At 43.3% G+C, this 12,530-nt stretch overlaps 1 protein-coding gene across 1 annotated transcript; it reads left to right on the plus strand.

The window, feature by feature from the left end:
* The first annotated feature begins 62 nt into the window (after positions 1–62).
* LOC117732221 (DNA-binding protein RFX7) lies at positions 63–12,262 on the plus strand. Its single transcript, XM_034535001.1, has 10 exons — positions 63–473; positions 2,068–2,101; positions 4,468–4,553; positions 4,982–5,020; positions 5,111–5,233; positions 5,329–5,445; positions 5,744–5,828; positions 5,931–6,138; positions 6,408–6,703; positions 6,799–12,262. Exons 1-10 carry the CDS (start codon positions 346–348, stop codon positions 10,177–10,179), a joined length of 4,497 nt encoding a protein of 1,498 aa, XP_034390892.1. The 5' UTR covers positions 63–345; the 3' UTR covers positions 10,180–12,262.
* Positions 12,263–12,530: the final 268 nt, after the last annotated feature.

Below are 12,530 nucleotides of genomic sequence, written 5' to 3' on the forward strand. Positions count from 1 at the left end.
TTTCGAAGGCCCTAACTCCCCGTGTACTTCCGGGCTGGCCCGTGCTTCTCGTCGGTACCTTGACGCAGCCAGCTCGTCTGTAGCTGCTGCTGGCTGCTGCAGGCGTGCTATTTGCGGCAGCGGAGAGACCTCTGCGAAATGCCTTTTGTATTCCCCGAGTGTCATTTTTGGTTACGTTTTGTGTTTTGCGTCGGCTCCGATCACAGTGTTTGTAGCCATGCTCTGCGGTGGATTCAGCGGGCTGTCCTAGCTGACTGAGCCGCTCCAGCAGCGGTGGGTCCGGTGCAGCGCACAGCCGGGGATGAGGCCTACTTGTTAAAGCTCCCCCACCACCCCTCCGTCGCGATGGCTGATGATCAACAACAACCTGGTCAGAAGCCTGCCTCGGGATTAGGCTCTCTTCCAGCGCTGGTGCCAGGACTCCAGGGGCCCGAGGCGAACGCGTTACAGTTCAAAATAAAGAATTCAATTTGGTAAGAAATGAAAAAATGATCCTCGAGCAGCCACACTTGTTCTTTTTTTTTTTCTCGCTAGCAGTAGCCTCGTAATTAGCGTATCTAGCTGTGGAGAGGCAGGGGGGGGGGGGGGGGGGGGGGGGGCAGAGTGCTGCACAAAGCGGCTGGAAATAACACGGGCGCTCCGGTGCCGACCGACCGGGGGGGCATTTAACGGGAGATGCAACAGCGGCGAGAGGAGCCGTGCTGCCTGCTCGCTGGTTGTGCATCAATGGGTCGTTCACGCCTGGTTATTTCCAGCGGCAGTGGCTGTAATCATGAGCCTGAGGAGGCCATGTGATAGATGATGCTCAACCCACCGGTGGTGCTGATGCTCCGGGTGACAGGTGTCAAACCAGAGGCATCTCACCGATGTAGTGGTTCAGTGTGTGTGTGTGTGTTTTAGTTTCTACGGTGGCTTTGGATTAAAACAACATTATTTCGGTGTGTTTTCATCGTCGTGCGTAAAATCAACTAAATAACGCGACGTTTTGTTATTATTATTATCTGCTCATGTGTTATGACGTACTGCACAGTGGCGTTGGTAATAATTCAAACCTCATTCACAGTTTTTGCACACTTTATGTATGTGATTTCGAATGGATGTCATGTACTTACACGATAACCCACAATCACAAGGAGTTTTCTTTCTTTCTTTTTTGCCGATTCATTTGACTTTTTAAAAGTGAACGTGCTCCTTTTGTTACGTATTCAGAGTCTCTGCTCTGCATCCATTAGTGCACCTGCTTTGATATTATCCCTGCAAAACCTCTAGGGATGTGTCAGAACTCTCTATTACCGCACTATACACTACATGGTGCATTAAATGTGCTGTCCACACCATCTTATCTATGTCCAAATTCAGAATTTGAACTGTATAACATATAAAGACATTTCACCACGCCATGTAGGAAAAGCACAGGTGTAAATGATAATAACTGATGGTTGAATTCCATTTAGCTGCTTCAGTTTCAGGGTTCTGGTATTGTGCATGCTGGTTCACTGTCGCACTCACCACTAGGACTAGAATAGAGCCATTGTTAATGTTGTTATTAAATCCTTGGCTTTTACTACCATGACGAGTAATAAAATGTGACGTGAAAAAAACCCTTGGAACAATCAAGCATTGTCCATGGCATGGATCTCACAATGCAATTCACTGCATTTCACATTGGCCTTGGAGTTTACCATTCAGCACCACAACAACCTGGAGCGGACGGCCAAGCCAACCAACGTTGGAGTGGCTTTGGGGTCGAGTCTCTTCACGTCCTTGAATGACCCAGCTGAAGCCCCAAAACATCTGTTTAGAGACCTGGAGATGGCAGTTCACTTACTCCTGTTTCAACCTGACCGATTGTGTATCTTAATTTAGTATATTCAAAAACTGCGGTAATAAATGAAAAATTATAAATTGGGTTTCTTATCATATGTTATACCATACAAAGAAAACGGTCAACAGGGAATGAAAACAAAGTTAGTTGAAATAACAGGAAAAAACTGCATTCACCAATGTTATATTAATCCAAGTCATATCTATTCACAAATCTGACTTTTGCTCTCTTTTCTATTGCAGCAAATCTGTACAATCAAAAGTGGACAGCATATTGGTGAGTATCCATGAGAAGGCGTCCTACCTGTACAAGCCACGTCTTTGTTGTCTGTTACCTGACACTCGACCAACCCCTTATTATCAGTCATATGTAGTTGGTGGGTTTTAAGAACAGATGTGCAGCTTAGCTTTAGTTGAGAAATAATTTATATACGTTTCATGCTTGGTTGTCCTATTTTATATATTACTCTTATGTTTTACTGTTTTCTTTTTGGATCATGGTAACAGTATTGTGCATTATATGTGCCTGTAAATACACATATATCTTTTTATTTGCAATGTTCAAAGGAAATTCTTTTTTTGGTACTCCGCCACATCTGTATATGTAAAATATTTCTATTTATGCACATTTTGTTGTGGATTTATCTGCGCTGAAGTGGCCCACATCTCATATTCAGCAACAAAGCCATGTCAGTGACATCAAAGCTACATGATAAAGCGTTGTCATTTGTGGTTACTAATAGAAAATACAGGCTGTTAACAGTTTCTATTTTAATTTCAACAAGTCTGTCTGGTGTTTGACAGATTTCAGAAAGCATATTTAGTCCCTTTCAATGTGTAAGCACATCAGAGGCTTACAAATGACCCTGTTGGACACGGCATGTCAGGCTGGGGCAAATAAAAGACCTCCTTTACAAAAATAGAAAGTCTCACTTATGGATTGTTTCCAAATATGGTTGTAGGGTAAATATCAGAAGTTCCATATTATATTAATAATATGAGCACAAAATGTATAGGTATGGTGACAAAAAGGTTTGAGATCTTAAAGTAATACTGAGGGGTGGGTGGAATTCATTAATCTTTTATCACCATATACTGTATGTTATCTTATATCAAGATGTTTATATACATTTTGGCAAAATTGTATTGTATTGTATTAGCTTATCCAGTGAATTAACTAACTGACGAATCAAAATACTTGTGCCACAGTATAGTCATATTGCCTAAAATAAAAAAAGTTTATTTAATTCCATCCTTCGAGAAAATTAAGCAATTTTCTCTTGCATGTATTGATGACATCTTCAAAAAAAGGAAACACAACATTTTAAACCACATTAAGAGGTAAAATAATAACTACCTCGGAACAGGCATGTAGCCGAGGAGTGCCTACTGTGAACTTTAACTTTATTATTTATCAATAAAAATAACTATGAAAATTGTAATGTGTCTGTACAACTTTAAAATGGGCCATTTTATAAAAGCAATAGCTCCCTTCAGCCCGTGATTATCCTTAAATATACAGGCGGTGCCTGCTCAGTGTAGCTGCTGGGTGGCTCGCGTATCTGAGATGTAATTTTGTAACTTTAAATGTATTAATGTTAATCAAGTTTTGGTTTAGTTTGTTTTGTTTTCAAATTCTATAACTCCAATACACATACAAAAGTGACAAACCAAAGCATGTTTATATAATCCAAAAGGTGTAGACTGAATCCATAGCTTATTACTACACCTGCCTTTAACATTATTACATTGAACAAATATCAATAAACTTAACACTGAAAATGAAAGAGAATCAAAATACATGTTTAGTACTTATACCCCATATACACAGTAGTCTGGGTTTTGTATTTGATAATCATTTTATTTTTACATATCTTTTACACATTTTATTTTTATTTTCAAGTTCTTTGATTGTTACCATCTTTGTTTTGCATTTGTTCTGGAAGCCTCTTATTTTTTACTTAGTCCATTAATTAAGTGTTTTCAAAGTCCACCAACTTAAAACATGTGAAAGCACGTGAATTTATAAATAATAAGTGTCCTACATTATATACTGTATGTATAGGTTCTGTTGTCAGGTGTGAAAATCCTCTTAGAAAATCCAAGAAAACATTTGGGGGATGTTGCCAAAAGATTGAACCATGGTCTTCTATAAGCAGAGGAGGACTCATTCATTCACTGGGCTTGAAGCGATGGAGTGTAGTAAATAGCGTTTTCATTCACTGCTCATTGGCCGACAGCTCTCACCTCATTCATTCAAGTATTGGTTCCCCTAGCAACAAAGAGGCAAATAGGAAAGGAAACAGGGAAGATGAGTCCATTCTTAGAAACCAATTGAAAAGCAGTCGAGTGGAATCAATAGTAAGGAGGTTGTGTGCAACGGTCTTACCTGTGGAGCATTTAAGAATCGGTGCTAAATTAAAACAAATGCTGCAAACATATATCTATTTGTTTAGTTGTGAAAACCATTAGGCCTGAAATAGGATTTACAATCTATTGATCAATGTCATCTTCTGTCTTCATTCTTTCGTCCATATCGCACTCACGTGGCACACATTTATAGGTTATGTTTGGGGGAACTGATTTGAATTAGTTTTATATAAATTATGTGTTTACCTTTTTGTGATTATTTTATTTTTACAGCAAGATGTTGAGAAGTTTACAGACATCGAAAAACTCTACCTCTACCTGAAGTTGCCTTCTGGTCCCAGCAGTGGCAATGATAAAAGGTATGACACACACACACACACACACACACAGACACACACACACACACACACACACACACACACACACACACACACACACACACACACACACACGTCACTCATCAAATCAAGTTTGCACACATTGCTCTTTGGCTTTTTCTGGCTCACGCACACAAGGCTGCTTTGTTGTGTCTCTCATGAGACATTATGATTGTTTCATTGCTTGTCACAGTAGACTATTTGACATTTGTGTTCACTGGTGAGTATATATATATATATATATATATATATATATATATATATATATAATTGTCCGTTTTTCAGCTGTATGATTGATTATCATTATGAAGCAAACCACTTATGTAGATTCTTGCTATACCTACCTGTCTGTGTTTCATTTGTTTCCCCATATCTATTCATCACCCCAACCCCGCAATTCTACCCATTTGGACTGAGAATGAGAGGGGGTCCTCCACTCCTGGATTATGGTATTAAAGTTTCTGTATTAACAAGAAATGATGCATACAAATCAAGGACACCGCCTCACCAGATGTCTTCTTCTTCTGCACTAATTCCAGTGATCAGAGTTCCATGTCGTCAAGCCGTACTCAACAGATGTATGCTTTCAACTGGATACGGAATCACCTAGAAGAGCACCCAGAGACTTCTCTCCCAAAGCAAGAGGTGTATGATGAATACAAGTGAGTGTGAGAGAGACAGAGAGGCCACAGAAAAGGGGTGTAACAACAGTATACGTTTCTCTTTTAATCTTATGGCTGATTCTCTTCTTTTGCAGGAGCTATTGTGACAATCTCGGCTACAATCCACTGAGTGCAGCAGACTTCGGAAAGATCATGAAGAATGTCTTTCCTAACATGAAGGCACGTCGACTGGGCATGAGGGGAAAATCCAAATATCCTTTAATTCTGATGAACCTGTCAACAAAGTCTTCCCCTGCTTTCATGTGTCCCTTTATTCTGCTTGTATTGTCTTCAAATTGTGAGCAAGTGAGTTGATGCCGTGTGTTGATTGCAGACATGTATTGGTGCCATTTGACATGTATGTCTTTTTATAAGTGCCTTTAGGTTTTATAAATTGGTGTTAATAGTTATTAGTTGCGTCACACATTGTCCTGTGGAGAAAAAAAAGAGGTGTTTATGTCTCTTTCCAGATTAAGTCATTGTGTTTCAGACTCCTTAACTCCTTCTCACATATTGTTATAGCGGGTTAAGGAAGAAAGCTTTTGTTCACATGCCGTCCTTACCCAACCTGGATCTGCAGAAATCTGGTGATGGGGTAAGTTACTCTGAAGAAAAAAATAAATAAACATCCAATAAAATATCTAGTTAGACATGTGAAACTGTCTGACGCTCGTCCACATGCTGCTCTCCACTGTAGTGTGAGCTGATGGAGCCGTCAGGCCAGTCCCCGAGCGCTGAAGATGAAATGAGATCTGCTGCCTGTGGACTGGTGTGCGAGTGGGCCCAAAAGGTCCTGAGTCGTCAGTTTGACCATGTGGAGGACCTGGCCCGCTTCCTGCTCAATAGCCACTACATTGGCACTAAGTCCATGGCTGCACTCACTGTTATGACTGGAACACCCACAGGTAAAGAAAGACGTCCTCTCATCTACTGGTGTTGTGATTTTACTGTTGTGTTCTGTCCTGGCCTCTCATGATCAATATAACAGTGCAACAATGTAATTCTGTCACAGTTTTGAAGAACTTGATAATACTGTGCATAATAATATGTGCTTAAATGGACAGAACTACTTAAATTGTCTCTATTAGCAGAACCTGATTGAAGGGCTTTGCTCTCATTTACACTGTATCCTGACTTACATAATTCTTTGATTTCTGTTTTCTTCGCTTGACAGGGATGAAGACGCCAACTCCAGCCTCTGCGTTCGTGCCAACAGCTGAAGCAAACTCTTTTCAGCCCCAGGTGAAGACACTGCCTTCTCCCTCTGTTGATGCAAAGCAGCAACTGCAGCGCAAGATCCAGAAGAAGCAGCAGGAGCAGAAGCTCCACTCACCCCTGCCAAGTGAGACCCAGGTCAAGAGAACGGAGGCCAGTACTCTTGGCCCCACCATCGCCTGTGGCAGCCCTGCTCTGCTCTCCCCTCAGCCCACCATAGGCATCGTGGTAGCAGCTGTTCCCAGCCCAGTCACGGTATGTGGCGGAATCTTTGCCTCCAATTATGCTCAGATATGTTATTAACAAATGTGCCGAAATGTAGTTTTATATTCTCACATTTCTTGTCCCAGGTACAGCGAGGCAGGCAGTTGATGACCTCACCCAGCCCTGTGGGGACTTCAGAAGGGAAAGTGTTGCCTGTGAACTTCCAAGTGGTCACTCAGTCTCTGAAACAGTCCCCCAAACATCCTCAGAATATATCAGCCAGTCCTGTGAGTGACCGGCTGGCACGACATGGTACACGGTACGCACAAATTCTGCCCAAGCCCTCTGCCACCAGTGCCATCACGCTGCGCTCACCTCCCACCCTGCTCATCACCAACAGCCCTATAAAAACTGTGATGCCAACTCCCCACGTCAGCTCAGTCAACGTGGTGAAGATGACGGCCATTGCTCTGGCTCCCAGCAGCAGCAGCAGCAGCACAACCGTGCGTCCTGCCTCGGCAGGTGTGAATACCATAGCTGCCCTGGACGATTTACAGTATACACATTGTGGGAGCTCATTTGCCCCTCAGTCTTCTGCAATCCGACCCGGTGCCCTAATCTCCACCCCAATCCTCTCCACTGACATCAAACTGGTGTGTGAAGCTGGAAATGACAATAACCACGCCTATGGCACAGGGAGAACTGCTGTTGGGGTAAAAGAGGAGAGAATGGCTAAGTTCAGGGCTGCCAGTGAGCCAAGCTTCCTGATTAAGTGTTCTCCTGGACCCGACAAGCTGTCAAGAATAAAAATTGACCCAACATCCCCTCCCATCTCGATAGCTGTAGCTGGGACTCAGGACAGCAATAGCAGTAACTGCCATGGCAGTACTTTGTACTTGACTGTTGATAATCAGAACTCATATAGCAACACATCATCCAATGGCTCCTCTGCTCTTACCCCAACATCGAAAGATGTCTGCCTAGATATCAAGAGCCCAAGAAAGCGCACAGGCCCAGGTGGAGAGTCCCATGTCATTCCTGTGAAAAGGGTGTTTATTTCCCAGCAGCCATTGGCTGTAATTGACAATCCCAAACCTGGAGTCAGTGCCGCATTGAAGAGGATCCCCAGACCGGGAACCCCCGCCAGACCAGAGAGTGCTCCCTGCAAAGTGACTGTGAAACACACCTCCATGGGGCCCACACAGATCCTTGCTCTCTCTGACTCGCCTATCACACACAATGAGTGCTCCCAGACTGTTGTCAAACCCCAGGCCTTGCTGATGAAACGCGAAGACCATTCTCTCAGAACTGATACAACCGCAGCTGGAAACAACATGCCGGATCAGGCATTGCTAAGGCAGATCACCAGGGACCCTCTCACCATACCAGCCAACTCAGGAGCACACGAAGCCTCTGTGATGAGAGACTTAAAGAGCACAATATGGGAGGAGGGACAGCTTGATGAGCTTCGGAAGCAGGCGTTTGCGCAGCAGAGACCAGCAGAACACAAACAAGCCCCTTCTGACCAACTTTCCATTATAGGTCAACCACCCGAGGCCTCAGGCCAGCTCAGCCTCGCACAGGAGATGGTTGACTTTGCAGGTTCTCAGCCCAACATGGACTACTTCCCGTTCAATGATGATGACATGACCCAGGACAGTATTGTGGAGGAGCTAGTGCAAATGGAAGAGCAAATGAAGCTGAAGGGTCTGTTTGGTAGCTGTGTGGATGTGTCTATACAAGGCCAGTCAGCCAGCAGTCAAGGCTCCATCATAAATGCTCACCAGGCTGGCCCTACTTTCTTCCACTCTGCCCACAGCAGCACCACTCCTGTCCAAACTCCCACTCCAACACCAACTCCAACTCCGACACCAACCCCCACCTCTGAAATGACCCTTGGGCACAGCCTGACGAGAGAGAGCCCCTGTTCCCGCATGGCTCCAATCACCCCTGTGGATGGACCCATGGGTCGCCACACCCCCATCAGCACACCACTGTCCAACTGCAGCAGCAGCGTCCCCCCAAGCCCAGTGGAGTGCAGAAACCCTTTTGCGTTCACGCCGATCAACTCGAGCATCACAGGGTATCATGATGCTAGTATTGTATCCAGCAGCCCTGTTAAGCCCATGCAAAGGCCAATGGCAACACATCCTGACAAGGCCAAACTGGAGTGGATCAACAACCGCTACAACAGCAACTCTGTAGGTCCTTTGCCCAACCATAGCATTGGCATTCTGCCCAGCTACCAAGACCTGGTAGATGACCAGTTTCGTAAGCCGCATGCTTTTGCAATTCCGGGCCAGTCATTTCAAGCTCAGTCGAGACAGGATGCGTCTCACTTTGGCCGTTTGACCCCCATATCTCCGGTGCAGCAGCAGCAACAACAACAACAACAACAACAGCAGCAGCCGCAACAGCAGCAGCTGGTAACAGGTGTAACTACTCCCACTAAACAGGAGAGTTTTGCTGTGCCTGCACCGTTGGACAACAAGGCATCAACCTCATCTGCATCCAGCACTTTCCGTTGCCGCAGTGTCAGTCCGGCAGTGCGCCAGAGAAACTTCAGTGGCAACACCAACCCTCCAACAACCACCAATACCACCACCAATACCACCACCCAAGCTGTGGTTTCACCCTTTAACTCCCCCATCACCTCTGAGGTGCTCAGCATCCTGTCCAACAGTCAGGCGGTCGGCTCTGTGCACAGCATGGTTCAGCGTAGCCAATCGGTGCCCCTGAACATCATGATGCAGAGTGAGATGCTGCCTTTGCACGGTCAGAGTAACACCGCCAAAATCACCAATGTTCTTCTCAGCAAGATGGAAGCTGATGGGGATGATTCTGTCCGTGGCCTGGGCATAAACAACCTCGCCTCTAACTACACGGCCCGTATGAACCTCACACAGATCTTGGAGACCACTCCTGACTTTGCTGAAGGAACTGCCCACCAGACTCAACTGCCTGTTAGCTCTAGCCCTGCTGCCTTTGAGCTCCAGCAGCATGGCTACCTCACCACTAGCAGTGGAGAACATGTGAGTTTCTCCACTGTGAACAGCCAAGCACAAGCGGGCCCTGGTGACCAAGACCAGCAGCAGCAGCAGCTCCAGGAGAATTCTGTGCAGACACAACCACAGCTCCTCCTCCAGAGCACACAGCAGCAGGAGGCAGAGGACGAGCAACAGCAGCTTGATTTCAACAACACCGTCAAGGACTTGTTGGGGGATGATGGCCTCAACCCCAGTTCTCAGTTGGTGGGTCAGGTAGCTTCCGAGCTCAATGCTGTGGCATCTGACTTTTCAAACGACATCAGGCTGACCTCAGATCTGTCCAGTAGCATCACTGACCTTAACACGTTGGACACCAACCTGCTGTTTGATCCTAATCAACAGCAGGAACAATACGAAGACTCAACACTGGAAGAACTGAAGAACGACCCGCTTTTTCAGCAAATATGCAGTGATACTGTGAACTCTTTTGACTGGCTAGAAAGCAAAGACCAGCCGACTTCAGTAGAGATGCTGGGCTAAAGTCATCTTTTACTCTGTATGATTTCTGTTCTCTGTTGTTTGTTTGGTGCGTATGTAGTTTATCTGTTTTTAAACTATAGTTTGTTTGGATTTGTCTGGACTTTGCCATTCGTTCTGTTAAAAGTGCCGGGCTTACCAGAAAATCACTCGTACTAACGTTTAGTTACTTCTCTCCTTTTTCATTTGTCACCCAGAGATTCAGTACTTAACCACTTTTCTCCCTCATCTGAAATTAGAAATGTAAGCATTTCAAGTAAAAAGTGTGAGTACTTGGCGGCAGCATGCACTTACAAAGGGCATGTTTGTATGGTATGACCATTAAGAGAAACATAATCTTCCTTGTTATAACCAATCAGCAATGCAATATTTGTATTCAACGGACACTTAATGAAAGAAAGAGATGGACAGGAAATTTGGCACAAAAGACCAAAAACGTATGCTGTTGTATACTATTTTTAGTGTGTGCGGCTCAAGTTCAACCAAATGGAGACAATATTGGGATTGTAGTATATGCACATAATAGTTGTAGTACATTTGCCTGCCATATCTGAATATTAAAAAAGGGTAGCATCTTATGCTGCCAGGTGCTGAATTTAAGACATAATCTTTATACTTTATCATATACCAAATCAGTGGAAAACTGATTCACATCTGAGCATTGTCCAAGAGTGAAATTTTCTCAAAGCCTATACTTCTTGTACTGTTTAATATCTTATAAAGGGAGTAGATGAATCAGGAGGGAGAAGATGGGAATTCAGGCCACTTTGTGGACTATACATCGAAAGGAATCAACAACTGGCTGCCTTATTCCCAAAGTCCAAGGCCTTATGCCATCTGTAGAGAGACTGTATATAGTATAATGTTAAGACTCTTCAGAACCATCCAGAGCTTCATCATATCAAGGCAGCTGTTACTCTGATGTTTTCAGTACTATTTCTTATTATTTTTCTTTTGCAGTGTTACAATATAGATGCGTATTGTATAGGCTAAAAACTACACTGTGTGCTCTTATCAGTAATGGATTAGGAGGAATTTGATATGCTGTCCATAAAACATGGCAGGCACACTTTAAGTCATGAGATTTTTTTTGGCATGCTATACTCCCAGCTTGGATACGAATATCAATGGTATGGAGAAGGCTTAGTTACATAGAACCAGAGGCTGACATTTATGTTTTGATGTCATCTTGGGATCAAAAAGAAATGAAATTATGTTTGTGGAAAATCCAGCCTTATTTCCATACCAAAGATGATCTGTTTAACTAACATAAGAGATTATTACACATAGACACTCCTAGTAGACATTAATGGCAACAAAAAACAGGGCGACCTCTGAGATATAAAAGAGTTATATTGCATTCGAAGAAAAGGGTTGAGTTGCATAAATCTTATGTATAGTATGTACATTTGTGAAAAGGGTCACTGTCCTATGTTTTATAGGTAACCATGGACCTGAGAGCATGTTGAAACCATCACTGCTAGCCAGGTAGGCTCTGTGATACATTAGGATGCTTGCTTGAGTTTTGGGCTATTTGGTCAATGTTGTATGAGTCATGTTTAAGCTCCATCTGTAAATAGGATAGATACATAGAGATGTGATGTATCAAGACACTATATTATGGCCATTATTCTAGCTAAGTATGTGCCATTCATAAGAGAAAAAAAAGCTTAACAGATCTATAGTCGGCAAGATACTGTATGTTGTGTGTTACATTTCTGGCTCAGTGTGTCGTAAAAGTAATGCTGTCGGGTCTCGCTTGCTGATTTTCTTTAACTTTTTTTCTATTCAAAGATAATAGGTCTGCAGTTGCAGAAGTGATGTGTGCTTTTGAGCAGGATCAATAGCATGGTATATTGAGAAAAAAAAAGTTGTGATACTGTTAGCTGGTTGCAAACATCTCTGTGACAGACATTGTGCTCAAAGCCTTTCAGCAGACACTGGAGAAAAAAAAAAAGATACTCATGTTTCAACAAACGTTGGAGGTTCACATTATTGCACTAAATTTGTATGACACATTGCTTTGCCACATCTTTATGGACAAATGTAATGATGGATGCCCACAAAAAAAAGGAAGAAAAAAAAATATTTTTTATGACAAGATGAGTAGGGAAATTAACTGTCAGAAAATGACTAATTGTCTTGTAGCAAAATGTGCATTAATCTCAGTGAGATACACATTTCTTACTCATTCTCATACACGAGGATATAAAGCATTGAGGGGGGAAAAAGTTAAACAACCTTTTAAAACCTACATGCTCATTATGTTGATAAATGATTGTACGCACGCATGTGTGATGACTTCTGTTGTACTTTGTATTCTTGGTAACCACTGTCTTCTGTGATTTGGGCAG

This window comes from Cyclopterus lumpus, chromosome 6 (assembly GCF_009769545.1).
Source record: "Cyclopterus lumpus isolate fCycLum1 chromosome 6, fCycLum1.pri, whole genome shotgun sequence".
Classification (NCBI taxonomy): domain Eukaryota; kingdom Metazoa; phylum Chordata; class Actinopteri; order Perciformes; family Cyclopteridae; genus Cyclopterus; species Cyclopterus lumpus.